We start from the raw sequence: 18,876 nt of genomic DNA, 5'->3' as shown, positions 1-18,876 counted from the left end.
TAACAGAGTCAGTCATTCACCCACTGTAGCCTGGCAGTAACAGAGTCAGTCACCCACTGTAGCCTAGCAGTAACAGAGTCAGTCACCCACTGTAGCCTAGCAGTAACAGAGTCAGTCAGTCACCCACTGTAGCCTGGTAGTAACAGAGTCAGTCACCCACTGTAGCCTGGTAGTAACAGAGTCAGTCACCCACTGTAGCCTGGTAGTAACAGAGTCAGTCACCCACTGTAGCCTAGCAGTAACAGAGTCAGTCACCCACTGTAGCCTGGCAGTAACAGAGTCAGTCAGTCACCCACTGTAGCCTAGCAGTAACAGAGTCAGTCAGTCACCCACTGTAGCCTGGTAGTAACAGAGTCAGTCACCCACTGTAGCCTGGCAGTAACAGAGTCAGTCACCCACTGTAGCCTGGCAGTAACAGAGTCAGTCAGTCACCCACTGTAGCCTGGTAGTAACAGAGTCAGTCACCCACTGTAGCCTGGCAGTAACAGAGTCAGTCACCCACTGTAGCCTGGCAGTAACAGAGTCAGTCAGTCACCCACTGTAGCCTAGCAGTAACAGAGTCAGTCACCCACTGTAGCCTAGCAGTAACAGAGTCAGTTACCGGCTGTAGCCTGGCAGTAACAGAGTCAGTCAGTCACCCACTGTAGCCTGGTAGTAACAGAGTCAGTCACCCACTGTAGCCTTGCAGTAACAGAGTCAGTCACCCACTGTAGCCTGGCAGTAACAGAGTCAGTCAGTCACCCACTGTAGCCTGGCAGTAACAGAGTCAGTCACCCACTGTAGCCTGGCAGTAACAGAGTCAGTCACCCACTGTAGCCTAGAAGGCTGGTGACACAATTCATTTTGCTAATCTAGCCTAATAGCTTCAATGTATCATGTATCATTTGTAATATCTTCACTTTTAAAGTCAATATGATCAGTTAATGCAATAACATCGAGCACATATGCAGATGCCGGGCTACAGAGTGTCCAGTGGGTTGACTGTGGCCTGCATGTTATCCGCGCCATGCTGAGTTGCATTGCCACCGTCCCTCCCGTGTCACCGGCGCGCTGAAAGGATAGAAAGGGTTAAATTAAGAAACGGGGTGGGGGGCGGGGGGGGGGGGGCTTGACAGCAAACCAGAAGAGGGGCGTATACAAACACTTTCGCCTACAGGAGAGGGCTGCGAGAGAAAAACAGCGTGTATACAGTGTGGACAGGCTCTCTTGGTTTACACTTTTTGGACACGGTGAGAGCTGAGGGACGCACTTGACGCTTGGATCGGAAGGCTACTGGTTTTACACTGCGGAGAATAGCCAGCAGCATGTCTGGATTCGCGACTGGATGGATAACGGTTGTGCTTGAAAGGGAGAACTCCTCAAACTAGTTGTTTTTTCTTCTTCCGGGAGATCCACTTTTTGGGTGGTTTGATGGTGTGCCAAAGGTGTACCACACCAACGCGTTAATCGCCATCTGCGAATTGAATATGACGCTTTTGGATAGATAATAGCCCAGATAATGGGCGGGAGGGAGAATGTGTCCAAAATATCAAAACCAAGGAGTCCTGCGTACCACAGATGAGAGAGAAGAGAGCCAGACGGTTTGATTGTAGTAAGGCGAGGAAAAGGTTTAATTCTGGTAAAAAAAAGGTGGAGAACGTGGCGCCGGAAACACCGGGCTGGAAGTCTCTTGATAGAAGACTCTACCTGGAGTGCAACACGCGATAAGACTACATGTTTTTTTTTAACATAGTATACACGTTGGGCGCAACAAACAAACAAATAATTCCGTAGTTATTTCATTACTTTACCCATGGGCAGTTTTACACAGTCGCCCTGGCAGCATTTTGGAGAAATAACTTTGGAGATCCACTCCGACATAGAAGAAGCATATCATCCACGGGGATACCAAAGGAAACCTGAACCTCGCTGTATGGACCTTTTTAACTTTGATCGTTTTTACACATTGAATCTGAACCCACTTTTTGTTCCACTTGAAGACCGCTCTCCACCGACGCTGATCTGATGTTAATGAACATGAACATAACCACGTGGTCCCAAACTTGACATTTTGACCGATTTGTTTTTCTTGATTCCTCTATTCTCCTTTCCCCCCCACCCCTTTCCCCTTAAAATTGTAATTCTGAATCCAGAAGTGGCTCCGAAGTGGTGTTGCGGCTCCTCGCCCGCAGCGGATCCGGAGCTGGGAGTGTCTGCAGCGGGAGGAGCTGGCGGAGGACCCCCTGCATCACCGCAGGGACCAAAGACCGGTCAGGTGAAAAGGATGGTTCGATTGGCGGCAGAACTCTTGTTGCTTTTAGGACTTCTACTTCTTACCTTACATATCACGGTGTTACGGAGCAGCCCGTTGCACCAAGGGAATTTTACTTTGAGCCAGGATCAGCAGGATACGTTGCTCGCAGAGGTGAGTGCTATTTATTAATCGGTGTCATTCTATCAGACACCTGTAGTATATATTGATGGGGCTCTTTCGGCTATTGAGTTTGGGGTTAGAGCTTAAAATGGGGAATATAAACCTCTAACTTCTATTCTGCAGAAGTTGATAGACCACAGCATCAGTTGACAGGGGCTCTTTGACTACACTGTAAAGGGGTAATGACTACACTGCAAAGGGGTAATGACTACACTGTAAATGTGTAATGACTACGTTGTAAAGAGGTAATGACTACACCGTAAAGGGGTAATGACTACACCGTAAAGGGGTAATGACTACACCGTAAAGGGGTAATGAATACACCGTAAAGGGGTAATGACTACACGGTAAAGGGGTAATGACTACATGGTAAAGGGGTAATGACTACATGGTAAAAGGGTAATGACTACACTGTAAAGGGGCAATGGCTACATTGTAAAGGGATAATGACTACGCTGTAAATGGATAATGACTATGCTGTAAAGGGGTAATGACTACACTGCAAATGGGTAATGACTACACTGTAAAGGGGTAATGCTTACACTGTAAAGGGGTAATGACTTCGTTGTAAAGGGGTAATGACTGCACTGTAAATGGGTAATGGCTACATTGTAAAGGGGTAATGAGTACACTGCAAAGGGGTAATGACTATGCCGTGAAGGGGCAATGACTACACTGCAAAGGGGGTAATGACTACACTGTAAAGGGGTAATGACTACACTTCAAAGGGGGTAAAACTACATTGTAAGGGGGTAATGACTACACTGCAAAGGGAGTAATGACTACACTGTAAAGGGGTAATGACTACATTGTAAAGGGGTAATGACTACGCTGTAAAGGGGTAATGACTACGCTGTAAAGTGGTAATGACTACATTGTAAAGGAGTAATGACTACATTGTCAAGGGGTAATGACTACACTGTAAAAGGGCAATGACTACACTGTAAAGGGGGTAATGACTAAACTGCAAAGGGGGTAAAACTACATTGTAAAGGGGTAATGACTACGCTGTAAAGGGGTAATGACTACACTGTAAAGTGGTAATGACTACATTGTAAAGGAGTAATGACTACATTGTAAAGGAGTAATGACTACATTGTAAAGGAGTAATGACTACATTGTAAAGGAGTAATGACTACATTGTAAAGGAGTAATGACTACATTGTAAAGGTGTTACTATGAGTTCGACAGCAATTTACAGGCAAGTAACATTCTGTATTTAATATTATAGTACAACAACTGTTATATGTATATATATACAAATTAAAGCAAGTAATGTGTAATGACACAGTAAAATTGACTGTATTATACTGTATTAAAAAAAAGACAAGTAATTGCTACTGTAATCGTAGTTAATGAATTTCATTCATTCATTGAGGGGAGGGGTTTTGTATTTCACAGTTTTTCCTGTAATTACAAGTTATTGGCGCTAGCTAGGTAAAGTGTTTACACATTACAGCACATTAATGAATAATTCGTGTTTTTATATCACTTGGCCCATTCTAGAGGCCTTAACAACGTCTTCCAAACTGGCAGCGACTACAGGGCAAAACAGACCGACAGGACACGACATAATGCTCAACCGTTAAAAGTTGAAGACTAGCTGCCTTGTACATTGTAAATTGATTGGGTTGATTGATTGGGTACTTTAACCACACAGGATTGCTACACTCGCATTAACATCTGCTAACCATGTGTTTGTGACAAATACAATTTGATTTGATTTGAGTTAAGGCCAGGCACCGAAGGCTGAAATTACATCTATCCATTTATTTATTCATTTTGAGATTTGTTGGTATTTTGTGTCTATTAATGTTTGTATTTTCATAAAAAGAAACATATAAATATCAACAATGTAATAAAAATGTATTTTTTTCTTTAGTTTATCATGCTACAATCATACAGATGCTCGTGAATTTTTAACCACGCTTAAAATGAACATTACATCAAACATTTCAAAGTTTCACATCGTTTAAAAGCCCATTTCACAAAGAATGTTTACAAACTCACTGTAATTAGTATGTTCTTTGGAGAGATGGTGATGGTGGTTTTAAATAGGCGTTTGGTAGTCTAAATTCAGTGTTCAATTGGCCCAGCGTCGTCCGGGTTTGGCCGGGGTAGGCCGTCGTCCGGGTTTGACCGTCGTCCGGGTTTAGGGTTTGGCCGGGGTAGGCCGTCGTCCGGGTTCGGCCGGGGTAGGCCGTCGTCCGGGTTTGGCCGGCGTAGGCCGTCGTCCGGGTTTGGCCGGGGTAGGCCGTCGTAAGGGTTTGGCCGCGGTAGGCCGGCGTCCGGGTTTGGCCGGGGTAGGCCGTCGTAAGGGTTTGGCCGCGGTAGGCCAAACTGTTCCCCGATAGGCCGTCATTGTAAATAAGAATTTCTTCTTAACTGACTTTCCTAGTTAAATAAAGATGATTTAAATAAATAAATAAAAATATTATAATTCAGTTAAAACTGTGAAAGAGCCCTTCAGTTAGAGCCCTTCAGTTGGAGCCCTTCGGTTAGAGCCCTTCGGTTAGAGCCCTTCGGTTGGAACCCTTCGGTTGGAGCGCTTTGGTTAGAGCCTTTCGGTTGGAGCCCTTCGGTTAGAGCCCTTCGGTTGGAACCCTTCGGTTGGAGCCCTTCGGTTAGAGCCCTTCGGTTAGAGCCCTTCAGTTAGAGCCCTTCAGTTAGAGCCCTTCAGTTGGAACCCTTCAGTTGGAACCCTTCAGTTGGAACCCTTCGGTTAGATCCCTTCGGTTAGAGCCCTTCGGTTGGAGCCCTTCGGTTAGAGCCCTTCGGTTAGAGCCCTTCGGTTGGAGCCCTTCGGTTGGAGCCCTTCGGTTAGAGCCCTTCGGTTAGAGTCCTTCGGTTAGAGCCCTTCGGTTGGAGCCTTTCGGTTGGAGCCCTTCGGTTAGAGCCCTTCGGTTAGAGCCCTTCGGTTAGAGCCCTTCGGTTAGAGCCCTTCGGTTGGAGCCTTTCGGTTGGAGCCCTTCGGTTAGAGCCCTTCGGTTAGAGCCCTTCGGTTAGAGCCCTTCAGTTAGAGCCCTTCAGTTAGAGCCCTTCAGTTAGAGCCCTTCGGTTGGAGCCCTTCGGTTAGAGCCCTTCGGTTAGAGCCCTTCGGTTGGAACCCTTCGGTTGGAGCGCTTTGGTTAGAGCCTTTCGGTTGGAGCCCTTCGGTTAGAGCCCTTCGGTTAGAGCCCTTCGGTTGGAACCCTTCGGTTGGAGCCCTTCGGTTAGAGCCCTTCGGTTAGAGCCCTTCGGTTAGAGCCCTTCGGTTGGAGCCCTTCGGTTAGAGCCCTTCGGTTAGAGCCCTTCGGTTAGAGCCCTTCGGTTAGAGCCCTTCGGTTGGAACCCTTCGGTTGGAGCCCTTCGGTTGGAGCCCTTCGGTTAGAGCCCTTCGGTTAGATCCCTTCGGTTGGAGCCCTTCGGTTAGAGCCCTTCGGTTGGAGCCCTTCGGTTAGAGCCCTTCGGTTAGAGCCCTTCGGTTGGAGCACTTCGGTTAGAGCCTTTCGGTTGGAGCCCTTCGGTTAGAGCCCTTCGGTTAGAGCCCTTCGGTTGGAACCCTTCGGTTGGAGCCCTTCGGTTGGAGCCCTTCGGTTAGAGCCCTTCGGTTGGAGCCCTTCGGTTGGAGCCCTTCGGTTAGAGCCCTTCGGTTAGAGCCCTTCGGTTAGAGCCCTTCGGTTGGAGCCTTTCGGTTGGAGCCCTTCGGTTAGAGCCCTTCGGTTAGAGCCCTTCGGTTAGAGCCCTTCAGTTAGAGCCCTTCAGTTAGAGCCCTTCAGTTAGAGCCCTTCGGTTAGAGCCCTTCGGTTGGAGCCCTTCGGTTAGAGCCCTTCGGTTAGAGCCCTTCGGTTAGAGCCCTTCGGTTGGAACCCTTCGGTTGGAGCCCTTCGGTTGGAGCCCTTCGGTTAGAGCCCTTCGGTTAGATCCCTTCGGTTGGAGCCCTTCGGTTAGAGCCCTTCGGTTGGAGCCCTTCGGTTAGAGCCCTTCGGTTAGAGCCCTTCGGTTGGAGCGCTTCGGTTAGAGCCTTTCGGTTGGAGCCCTTCGGTTAGAGCCCTTCGGTTAGAGCCCTTCGGTTGGAACCCTTCGGTTGGAGCCCTTCGGTTGGAGCCCTTCGGTTAGAGCCCTTCGGTTGGAGCCCTTCGGTTGGAGCCCTTCGGTTAGAGCCCTTCGGTTAGAGCCCTTCGGTTAGAGCCCTTCGGTTGGAACCCTTCGGTTGGAGCCCTTCGGTTGGAGCCCTTCGGTTAGAGCCCTTCGGTTAGATCCCTTCGGTTGGAGCCCTTCGGTTGGAGCCCTTCGGTTAGAGCCCTTCGGTTAGAGCCCTTCGGTTGGAGCCCTTCGGTTGGAGCCCTTCAGTTAGAGCCCTTCAGTTAGAGCCCTTCAGTTAGAGCCCTTCAGTTGGAGCCCTTCAGTTGGAGCCCTTCAGTTAGAGCCCTTCAGTTAGAGCCCTTCAGTTAGAGCTCTTCAGTTAGAGCCCTTCAGTTAGAGCCCTTCAGTTAGAGCGCTCTCTCTCCCGCACATCCACCACACTGTTGTTGCTTTAATTTTAATCAACTAGCATGCAGTTTTACAACCAAAAGAAACCATATTTTTTGTCTCCCCCTTTTACTCATATTTTCTCCCCTCTTGATGCCTGAAAATGTGTCTGTTTGGTGAGGCATCCACCTGTTACATTGGTGAGGTTTTAACCAGGTCAGTATTGTTAATACCCTAGTATTTATTTAACTAGGCAAGTGAGTTAAGAACAAATTCTTATTTACAATGACAGTGTATTAACTGCCTTGTTCAGGGGCAGAACAACAGATTTGAACCTTGTCAGCTCGGGGGATTCGATCTAGCAACCTTCTGGTTACTGGCCCAATGCTCTAACCACTAGGCTACATGCCGTCCCTACACTCTAACCACTAGGCTACTTGCCGTCCCTACATTCTAACCACTAGGCTAAATATCGTCCCTACACTCTAACCACTAGGCTACCTACCGTCCCTACATTCTAACCACTAGGCTACCTACCGTCCCTACATTCTAACCACTAGGTTACCTGCCGTCCCTACATCTAACCACTAGGCTACCTACCGTCCCTACATTCTAACCACTAGGTTACCTGCCGTCCCTACATTCTAACCACTAGGCTACCTACCGTCCCTACACTCTAACCACTAGGCTACCTGCCGTCCCTACACTCTAACCACTAGGTTACCTGCCGTCCCTACATTCTAACCACTAGGCTACCTGCCGTCCCTACATTCTAACCACTAGGCTACCTACCGTCCCTACACTCTAACCACTAGGCTACTTGCTGCCAGTAGGACTCACCACCACCAGAATTACTTGAACTGACATCCATTCTAATTCTAAAATCAGTCATTCTAATTCTGTGGTTTTAGCAGAACATCTAAAAGATCCACAGTAGAGGACAGGACAGGACAGAGGGTTAGACATCTGTAGCAGCCAGAAGGCTGGTTTAACTCTTCAGTAGAGGACAGGACAGGACAGAGGGTTAGACGTCTATAGCAGCCAGAAGGCTGGTTTAACTCTTCAGTAGAGGACAGGACAGGACAGAGGGTTAGACGTTTGTAGTAGCCAGAAGGTTGGTTTAACTCTTCAGTAGAGAACAGGACAGGACAGAGGGTTAGACATCTGTAGCAGCCAGAAGGTTGGTTTAACTCTTCAGTAGAGGACAGGACAGGACAGAGGGTTAGACGTCTATAGCAGCCAGAAGGCTGGTTTAACTCTTCAGTAGAGGACAGGACAGGACAGAGGGTTAGACGTTTGTATTAGCCAGTAGTGCACTATACATGGAATAGGATGCTATTTGGGACACAGCCCAGAATCCAACCTCGGGGTTAAGAGGGGTCTAGAATCAACAGGGCGGTTCTGAGGGATGCTGTTACATTAAGCAGTCCCCCCCTCCTCTCTCTCTCCCTCCCTCAGCTCTGTTTGATGTATTTATAGCGTACCACTGAAATACCCTTGTCACTCTGCCCTGCTACACAACAACCATGATAAATGGGGATTCGTGCCAGACGTGGGTTCAATACTACTTGAAATAATTTCAAATACTTCAGCTGTGCTTAATTGACCTGACCTGTTGCAATGGATTCAATAGTCCCCCCCAAAAACCCCACCCACCGGGACGGCACTTCAAAAGATTTCAAATAATGTTTCAATCCAGGACTGATTTATGCCTGGTGGTTGGTGGGTTAGGGGTGAGCTAAGGGACACATTTTGGTGTGAAAGTAAGTGAGAAGAATTAACGGTGTGGAGATGAACAGAACATCACACGTGGGACATCGGATGTTTGTTTTTTCTTCCCCTGAGACGTGGCTTACAGACAATAAACTCAACCTTGCTATTCAACCAGATGGCTTCTCCATATTCCGATTAGATTGAACGGTGGCTTCTGGTAAGCGTTGGGGGGGGGGGTGTTCTCCATAGATCAGTCCTGGTGTATCGAATTTGAAAACATTGCGAGCTCCTGTTCACGCGACCTGGAGTTTCTGATGCTAAAATGCCAACCCCACTATATGCCGAGGGAATTTCACATGTGTTATTATCACAGCTGTGTACATACCGCCACAAGCAAACACCAAGGCAGCACTCAGCGAACTGTAAAAGCTCATTATCCAGCAAGAATCCTCTCACCCAGAAGCAGTCTTTATTGTCACGGGTAACTTTAACCAAGCCTGTCTAAAACCAATATTTCCCAAAACCATGTATCCTCCCCCACAGGAGGATCCAGTGTGCTTTACCATGTACACACAAACATCCATGATGCAAAGCCATACCCCACCCCCAATTTGGCCAATTAGATCACGTCTCTCTGTTCCTACACCTCGCCTACAAGCATAAACTCTAGAGGGAGCCACCAACACAGAGAATAGTGAGGCGCTGGACAGAGGAGGCAGACTCCATGCTGCAGGACTGTTTAGAGAATAGTGATTAGAATATGTTCAAAGATTAATCTACCCAGGACTCATCCATCAACATTGAGGAATATACATAGTCAGTCAGGCTTCATTAGGAAATGTGTTGATGATGTTGTACCCACAATAACAATCCGTACTTACCCCAACCAAAAACCCTGGATGAACGGAGATATCCATACAATGCTGAGAGCCCGTACTGCAGCATTCAATGTCAACAGAACAAACCCTGATGACTTGGTGGTGCGCAAAGCATACAAGGCAAGCAGGTACGAGCTCTGCGAATCCATTAAGGATGCAAAAAGACAATACAGACTCAATCTTCAATTGAAGTTCGACAACTCCGGCTCGCAGCACGTGGCAAGGACTACCGATTTTCACAGACTACAGATGCAAATCCAGGATGCAAATCCTGCCTCCCTCCCAGATGAAATTAACACATTCTATGCTCGCTTCAAGGCCGACAATACCAAGTCATCCAGGAGGACTCTTGTTGTTCCGGACGACCAGGTGCTTTCACTCTCCGAGGCTGATCCAATTTTCCTACTGCTGCAACAGATCCACGGAAGATGCCATTGCCATTGCTATTCACACGGCCGTAACACATCAGGACAAGAGGAACACCTATGTGAGAATGCTGTTCATTATTCAACACTATCTTTCCCTTCCAAAGTTGACACCAAGTTCAGAGCCCGGGGTCTGGACACCACCCTCTGCAACTGAATCCTGGACTTCCTGACTGGCAGACCACATGCTGTGAGGATTGGCAACAACACCTCCTCCTCACTCTTAACACAGGGCCCCCCAGGGGTGTGTCCTCAGCCCTCTGCTGTACTCCCTGTTCACCCACAACTGACTCTTAACACAGGGCCCCCCCAGGGTTGTGTCCTCAGTCCTCTGCTGTACTCCCTTAGGGGCCCCCCAGGGGTGTGTCCACAGCCCTCTGCTGTACTCCCTGTTCACCCACAACTGACTCTTAACACAGGGCCCCCCCAGGGTTGTGTCCTCAGTCCTCTGCTGTACTCCCTTAGGGGCCCCCCTGGGGTGTGTCCTCAGTCCTCTGCTGTACTCCCTTAGGGGCCCCCCAGGGGTGTGTCCTCAGTCCTCTGTTGTACTCCCTGTTCACCCACGACTGTGAGGCTTTTCACGACACTAACTCCATCATCTAGTTTGCTGACGACACCACGGTTGTTGGCCTGATAACCAGCAATGAAGAGTCAGCCTATAGGGAGGAGGTAAGTGAACTGGCATTGGAGTGCCAGGACACCAACCTCTCCCTCAACGTCGGCAAAAACAAAGGAGTTGATTGTCGGCTTCAGGAAGCAGAGGAGGGAACATGCCCCGATCCACATCGACGGGACTACAGTAAAGAGAGTCAGTAGTTTTAAGTTCCTCGTTGTCCGCATCACAGAGGATTTGACACGGACCAACAACACCACCACTCTGGTCAAGAGGGTGCAACGGCGCCTCTACTTCCTAAGGCGGTGAAGAAATGCCGGTTCCTCTCCAAATATTGGACTATAATTGTGCCTTCCTGTATTACACTGATGCTAAAATGTTTATTCTACTCTAATGCCATTTACTTTATATTCATATTCTTGTCTTCTATTGTTTCTTATTGTTGTTGCATTGTCGAGAAGCAATCTGCAGGTAAACATTTAGTTGGACGATGTGTACCATGTGCACCGTACATACGACTAATACAACTGGAAGCTTGGAGGAGCTTTGATGTGCATGAATGTTCTGCTGCTCATCTAGTTTTTAATAGATTAAAAACTACCTGCGGTAAATATATCAACAACACAATTAGATTCAGGTATAGCAGTCCTGTCTTTTGTGATTTGATTGGCTAGCTGCAGCATATTCGGCAGAACCACAGGAATAGGAAATATCCCAGGAATTTACAGAGTGTGTGTCGCACTGCAGAATGTTGGAACAGACTTGGAATAGTTTATGACTGTTCCAACACTACGCACAAGAGAAGCCAAGGGAAGCCATTCCAAGAGAGAAGAGGGAAGTTAAAGTACAAATATCACCCCTAAATATCACCCCTAAATATCACTCCCAAATATCACCCCTAAATATCACTCCCAAATATCACCCCTAAATATCACTCCCTAATATCACCCCCAAATATCACTCCCTAATATCACCCCTAAATATCACCCCTAAATATAACCCCTAAATATCACTCCCCAAATATCACCCCCCAAATATCACCCCTAAATATCACCCCCCAAATATCACCCCTAAATATCACCCCTAACCTGTCAGGAGAGGATATAATGTTATGTCTGTTGTATGTTAAAGGACAGTTGTGGTTTATCACCCCCCAAATATCACTCCCCAAATATCACCCCTAAATATCACCCCCAAATATCACCCCTAACCTGTCAGGAGAGGATATAATGTTATGTCTGTTGTGGTACCAGGATATAGAGTTGTGTCTGTTGTATGTTAAAGGACAGTTGTGGTACCAGGATATAGAGTTATGTCTGTTGTAAAGGACAGTTGTGGTTTGGAACAGGAAAACCCTGACGTGAGACCAGATCTATTTGTGCTGTCTTGCCAGCTCCTGTGGTCATTTTCATACCAATTAAGATGGTCATAGAAGTTGGGCCATGAACAGACCTGGGACACGGCTAGTGTCAAACTGGGTCAGCTGGTTTGGACTGGGCCAGCTGGTTTGGACTGGTTGAACCCTCTGCCCTCTAGTGTGAGACTGGGTCAGCTGGTTTGGTCTGGGACCGCTGGTTTGGACTGGGTCAGCTGGTTTGGACTGGGACAGCTGGTTTGGACTGGGTCAGCTGGTTTAGACTGGGGCAGCTGGTTTGGACTGGTTGAACCCTCTGCCCTCTATTGTGGGACTGGGTCAGCTGGTTTGGACTGGATCAGCTGGTTTGGACTGGGACAGCTGGTTTGGACTAGGTCAGCTGGTTTAGACTGGGGCAGCTGGTTTGGACTGGTTGAACCCTCTGCCCTCTATTGTGGGACTGGGTCAGCTGGTTTGGACTGGATCAGCTGGTTTGGACTGGGGCAGCTGGGTTGGACTGGTTGAACCCCCAAATATCAGCCCTAACCTGGCTAGAGATGACACCTAACACTGTGCAACATTGATGTATGAACTCTACTGAACATAAAGGGCCAGTTTCCCGGACTCAGATTAAGCCGAGTCCTGGAACAAGAGGCACTTTTAATGTAGAATCTCCAATTAACATGTTTTTTTTTTTAGTTTAGGAGTAGGCTTAATCTGAGTCTGGAAAACCTGAACCACTATTTAAAATACTGTAGAAGATAGAAATTCATGAAAACATTTTTAAAATTTCTCATAGGAATTGAGTCAGCCACCACTCAGCCGCACAGTGAATTTTTAACATTGCACCAGTCCGCATACAACTTCGCTGCATAGCGAACCTGAGTTCTGTTGTTAGAACAGAATGGGTTTTGTGTTCTGTGAAAGACTTTGCTCTGCTCTGGCAGTGATGCCCAGATCTGGTTGACTGGTCTGCCACTGAAGACGATGATGTCACCTCCCCCCCTTGCCTTGTCACGCACCAGGGGGTTATTTTCATGGGAAGGTGTCATATTTAAAGAGCCCATTCACTGAGACACAAATGGGACAGGATGTGCACCTGTAGAACGGAGAATAGACCTTTTTTAGACCCAGCGTTGGCAGACAGGAAGTGTGGTGGCAGGAGAACAATATCCTCGCCACCGACTCACAGGAAGTGTGGTGGCAGGAGAACAATATCCTCGCCACCGACTCACAGGAAGTGTGGTGGCAGGAGAACAATATCCTCGCCACCGACTCACAGGAAGTGTGGTGACAGGAGAACAATATCCTCACCATCGACTCACAGGAAGTGTGGTGGCAGGAGAACAATATCCTCGCCACCGACTCACAGGAAGTGTGGTGGCAGGAGAACAATATCCTCGCCACCGACTCACAGGAAGTGTGGTGGCAGGAGAACAATATCCTCGCCACCGACTCACAGGAAGTGTGGTGGCAGGAGAACAATATCCTCGCCACCGACTCACAGGAAGTGTGGTGGCAGGAGAACAATATCCTCGCCACCGACTCACAGGAAGTGTGGTGGCAGGAGAACAATATCCTCGCCACCGACTCACAGGAAGTGTGGTGGCAGGAGAACAATATCCTCGCCACCGACTCACAGGAAGTGTGGTGGCAGGAGAACAATATCCTCGCCACCGACTCACAGGAAGATGAGCCTTCCACCGAGGAACAATAACACATTAACAGCTTATTTAGGCAAATACAACCTATTCACGTTGTATGAGTTGACCTTGGAATCGGGGTATGCATTTCTTCCCAGTTGATCTCCACACCGTAATAGTCAAGTGATTTACAATCTGCAAATGTGATGTCCTCCTTCTCCTTGTGTTAAAGATGCACTATGCAGAAAGCGCTCCTCCATGTCCTGGTTGCTAAAATTTTAATCTAATAGTTTGCCTAATTTCAGTTTATGTGACAAAACAAGTAACTATAGTGTAGAGAATCACTGTACCATCTAAACCGCTGTGAAATACATTGTCCATAACCAAAAACATTGTATTTTCAACTGTTTGAAGCTGGTGTACAAAACCAAAAGTACAAGATTCAAAAACAAAACTTAGGAATGGGAAGCACAGAAATAGCACACACAGAACAGATCTACCGCCTCTCAGACTTGCTTTCAATGAGGATGACAGATCTATAACTCACATTTCTATGTGAATTTGGGGGTCAGGTCGTCCATAAAGTTACATATTGTAGCTTTAATTGATTTAAAGTCAAATATTTTAAAAACAAGATATATACAGTTTACCAAGTTTGAGAGATCACACGGAAAGAAAACACAGGGGGGGGGGGGCAGCTGGTTGAGCAGCAGCATCTGGGCCCAGTGTACCCTGCCTTCATTTCCTGTCCCTTTCCCCAGGGGGGACTGCCCCCTGAGTGGTTACCCATTGGAAAACATCCTCCTTCTCCTCTTCCTTCCCCTCTCCTCCTCCTCCTCTCCCTCCTCATCCCCTTTTCTGCTCCTCGTCTTCTCCTCTTCTCTACCTCCTCATCTACTCGTCTTCTCTGCCTCCTTCCTCCTCCTAATCTCCTGGCAAAGTGAAAAAGGAGGAAGCAGGAAAAGGGGGGTAAAAATAGGACCTCTGTGTGCGGAGTTTCATTCATGGGTTTTCAGGGTGTGAGGAGAGGGGAGAGTAACAGAATCGCGGGAGGCCCCGGATTACCTGAGAAATTGTTTTGATCTTCAAATGAAAACACTTCCTTGGTGGTGAGGAAAGGGGGAAGATCTAGCATGAATAACTGGTCTTAAAGGCTCTATAACACTGGACTTAGGTCCACACTGGGATATCTGGATTGGCCCAAAGGTAGGCTGCATGAGATCTGTTGGAGACTGTGTCCTGTTTCTCCAGATATCTGTTGGAGACTGTTTCCTGTTTCTCCAGATATCTGTAGGAGACTGTTTCCTGGTTTTCCAGATATCTGTGGGAGACTGTGTCCTGTTTCTCCAGATATCTGTTGGAGACTGTTTCCTGTTTCTCCAGATATCTGTGGGAGACTGTGTCCTGTTTCTCCAGATATCTGTAGGGTGAAATTATATCAGTAGGATGAAATGAGTGTGCCTGTCCAGAAGAGCCCTTCTTTACTCTCTCAGGAGTTCAATTACAAACAGGGACTTCTGAGGGCCTGGAAGAGAAGGTTATCACATGGCCATCTGATCTTAGACCACCCTGAAACAACCACAGAGGTTCCTGTGATGTTCATATGGAGGGGTAGACAGTGGCTGGGGGCCAGGGCTCTGTGTGTGTGTATCCTGCCGTGCTGAAATGAGCCCTTACCATATCCTGTTTAGCTCCCAGCCAATCCTGGTCTTAAAGGCTCTTTGTGGTGGCAGTTGTGCGTCGTTCTTCTCATATTCTAAATGTTTCAATTGCCGCACTTCCATCTTTTGCATTTTTAACGACTTTGTTTTGTACAATTTGATGATCAAAATGATGACATTCTGTGTTTTGATTGAGATAGAGGAGCTTTGGTTAGAGTTCATGTCCTTCCTTTGAATATAGGGAAGGTCTGGGGTTCCCCCCCCCCCCCCCTCCCCACTTGTCTTGTCTGAAAGCCCTTTATTAAACCACAAGGAGAAATATCACCTGTGTAATAATGTGTAGCACAACAAGAAATACACAGAGATCCTCCTGTATAGGTAAGGTTGTCCAGTATGTCTAGTGTCACTGTGAGGACCAGAGTGTGATGCCCTTCTCTCGCTCTATGCCTGGTGATGTACCCGCATGTAGTTTACATTTATAATGCATCCAGAGTTCTGAGCAACTTCCTTTAGGGCCCCTACAGAGCCCATTTTGTCCCAGAGTTCTGAGCAGCTTCCTTTAGGGCCCCTACAGAGCCCATTTTGTCCCAGAGTTCTGAGCAGCTTCCTTTAGGGCCCCTACAGAGCCCATTTTGTCCCAGAGTTCTGAGCAACTTCCTTTAGGGCCCCTACAGAGCCCATTTTGTCCCAGAGTTCTGAGCAGCTTCCTTTAGGGCCCCTACAGAGCCCATTTTGTCCCAGAGTTCTGAGCAGCTTCCTTTAGGGCCCCTACAGAGCCCATTTTGTCCCAGAGTTCTGAGCAACTTCCTTTAGGGCCCCTACAGAGCCCATTTTGTCCCAGAGTTCTGAGCAGCTTCCTTTAGGGCCCCTACAGAGCCCATTTTGTCCCAGAGTTCTGAGCAACTTCCTTTAGGGCCCCTACAGAGCCCATTTTGTCCCAGAGTTCTGAGCAACTTCCTTTAGGGCCCCTACAGAGCCCATTTTGTCCCAGAGTTCTGAGCAGCTTCCTTTAGGGCCCCTACAGAGCCCATTTTGTCCCAGAGTTCTGAGCAACTTCCTTTAGGGCCCCTACAGAGCCCATTTTGTCCCAGAGTTCTGAGCAGCTTCCTTTAGGGCCCCTACAGAGCCCATTTTGTCCCAGAGTTCTGAGCAACTTCCTTTAGGGCCCCTACAGAGCCCATTTTGTCCCAGAGTTCTGAGCAGCTTCCTTTAGGGCCCCTACAGAGCCCATTTTGTCCCAGAGTTCTGAGCAGCTTCCTTTAGGGCCCCTACAGAGCCCATTTTGTCCCAGAGTTCTGAGCAGCTTCCTTTAGGGCCCCTACAGAGCCCATTTTGTCCCAGAGTTCTGAGCAACTTCCTTTAGGGCCCCTACAGAGCCCATTTTGTCCCAGAGTTCTGAGCAACTTCCTTTAGGGCCCCTACAGAGCCCATTTTGTCCCAGAGTTCTGAGCAACTTCCTTTAGGGCCCCTACAGAGCCCATTTTGTCCCAGAGTTCTGAGCAGCTTCCTTGCGTGCCCCTACAGAGCCCATTTTGTCCCAGAGTTCTGAGCAGCTTCCTTTAGGGCCCCTACAGAGCCCATTTTGTCCCAGAGTTCTGAGCAGCTTCCTTTAGGGCCCCTACAGAGCCCATTTTGTCCCAGAGTTCTGAGCAACTTCCTTTAGGGCCCCTACAGAGCCCATTTTGTCCCAGAGTTCTGAGCAGCTTCCTTTAGGGCCCCTACAGAGCCCATTTTGTCCCAGAGTTCTGAGCAGCTTCCTTTAGGGCCCCTACAGAGCCCATTTTGTCCCAGAGTTCTGAGCAACTTCCTTTAGGGCCCCTACAGAGCCCATTTTGTCCCAGAGTTCTGAGCAGCTTCCTTTAGGGCCCCTACAGAGCCCATTTTGTCCCAGAGTTCTGAGCAGCTTCCTTTAGGGCCCCTACAGAGCCCATTTTGTCCCAGAGTTCTGAGCAGCTTCCTTTAGGGCCCCTACAGAGCCCATTTTGTCCCAGAGTTCTGAGCAGCTTCCTTTAGGGCCCCTACAGAGCCCATTTTGTCCCAGAGTTCTGAGCAACTTCCTTTAGGGCCCCTACAGAGCCCATTTTGTCCCAGAGTTCTGAGCAGCTTCCTTGTGTGCCTGTGTTTCTGTCAGACAGAGGACTCTAGGAGTGGTTTTCTGTCCACCCAAAAGAGGCAAAATTGTGACAATGTTTGCACATGTCTGTTGTGGTACCAGGATATAGAGTTATGTCTGGTGTATGGTTAAAGGACAGTTGTGGTACCAGGATATAGAGTTATGTCTGGTGTATGGTTAAAGGACAGTTGTGGTACCAGGATATAGAGTTATGTCTGGTGTATGGTTAAAGGACAGTTGTGGTTTGGAACAGGAAAACCCTGACGTGAAACCAGATCTATTTGTGCTGTCTTGCCAGCTCCTGTGGTCATTTTCATACCAATTAAGATGGTCATAGAAGTTGGGCCATGAACAGACCTGGGACACGGCTAGTGTCAAACTGGTTCAGCTGGTTTGGACCGGGACAGCTGGTTTGGACTGGGTCAGCTGGTTTAGACTGGGTCAGCTGGTTTAGACTGGGTCAGCTGGTTTGGACTGGGGCAGCTGGTTTGGACTGGGTCAGCTGGTTTAGACTGGGACAGCTGGTTTGGACTGGGTCAGCTGGTTTAGACTGAGTCAGCTGGTTTAGACTGGGTCAGCTGGTTTAGACTGGTTGAACCCTCTGCCCTCTAGTGTGAGACTGGGTCAGCTGGCTTGGACTGGGTCAGCTGGTTTAGACTGGGTCAGCTGGTTTAGACTGGGTCAGCTGGTTTAGACTGGGTCAGCTGGTTTGGACTGGGACAGCTGGTTTAGACTGGGTCAGCTGGTTTGGACTGGGACAGCTGGTTTAGACTGGGTCAGCTGGTTTGGACTGGGACAACTGGTTTCGACTGGGTCAGCTGGTTTAGACTGGGTCAGCTGGTTTGGACTGGGACAGCTGGTTTAGACTGGGACAGCTGGTTTAGACTGGTTGAACCCTCTGCCCTCTGTCATGTCCATGTAAACCATGTTTCCCTGTCATCCTGAAATATCAATCTAATGTAGCTAAGTGTTTCTTTATGGGGGTCAGGTCAGCTAGGTCTCTATGGGGGGCAGCTGTACAGGAAGAGACTGACCCTCCCCATCCCTCAAACTGGCACAGAAATAACAGGAGACCTGAGCCATAAGAAATGGTTCTCTTTCTGTTGGTTTAAGGAAGGTCAAATTGACTGCATATGTTGTCTTTCACCCTGACACAGTGGTTGTCCTTATCTCCCCAATTTCACTACATTTGCACACACTGTATATAGATTTTTCTATTGTGTTTTTGACTGTACGTTGGTTTATGTGGAACTCTGTGTTGTTGTTGTTGTCGCTCTGCTTTGCTTTATCTTGGCCAGGTCGCAGTTGTAAATGAGAACTTGTTATCAACTAGCCTACCTGGTTAAATAAAGGTGTTCTCAACTAGCCTACCTGGTTAAATAAAGGTGTTCTCAACTAGCCTACCTGGTTAAATACAGGTGAACAACAACAAAATATTGTTCACGTACACTTGCTTTGTCTTCAGGTAATTGACGTAGTTGAGTGAACTGAACTTTGTCCAGATGACTTGCAGTTGACTGGCTGTGACTTGTGTGTTCTTTTCTTCGTAGCATGATAATCATTTTCAGATAGTTTATGGTTAGATTGGATCCTCTGTTTGGGGGTCATGAA

General features: G+C 47.9%; 1 protein-coding gene across 2 annotated transcripts in view; it reads left to right on the top strand.

Annotated features, from left to right (window-relative positions):
- The first annotated feature begins 1,154 nt into the window (after positions 1 to 1,154).
- Positions 1,155 to 18,876, top strand: part of LOC109884263 (isthmin-1) — a 69,763-nt gene continuing 52,041 nt past the window's right edge. The window contains exons 1-2 of one of the 2 annotated variants that reach the window (XM_031815696.1): positions 1,181 to 1,910; positions 2,133 to 2,404. In XM_031815696.1, the coding sequence (XP_031671556.1) occupies positions 2,264 to 2,404 (141 nt within the window). In that variant the 5' untranslated portion in view covers positions 1,181 to 1,910; positions 2,133 to 2,263. Of the gene's footprint in view, positions 2,405 to 18,876 lie in introns of both variants that reach the window. The other variant, XM_031815695.1, reaches the window with a different exon arrangement.

Source organism: Oncorhynchus kisutch, unplaced genomic scaffold, assembly GCF_002021735.2.
Source record: "Oncorhynchus kisutch isolate 150728-3 unplaced genomic scaffold, Okis_V2 scaffold496, whole genome shotgun sequence".
In the NCBI taxonomy this organism is placed as follows: domain Eukaryota; kingdom Metazoa; phylum Chordata; class Actinopteri; order Salmoniformes; family Salmonidae; genus Oncorhynchus; species Oncorhynchus kisutch.
Note: the sequence above shows the minus strand (reverse complement) of the source record. Positions and strands in the feature narration are given on the sequence as shown.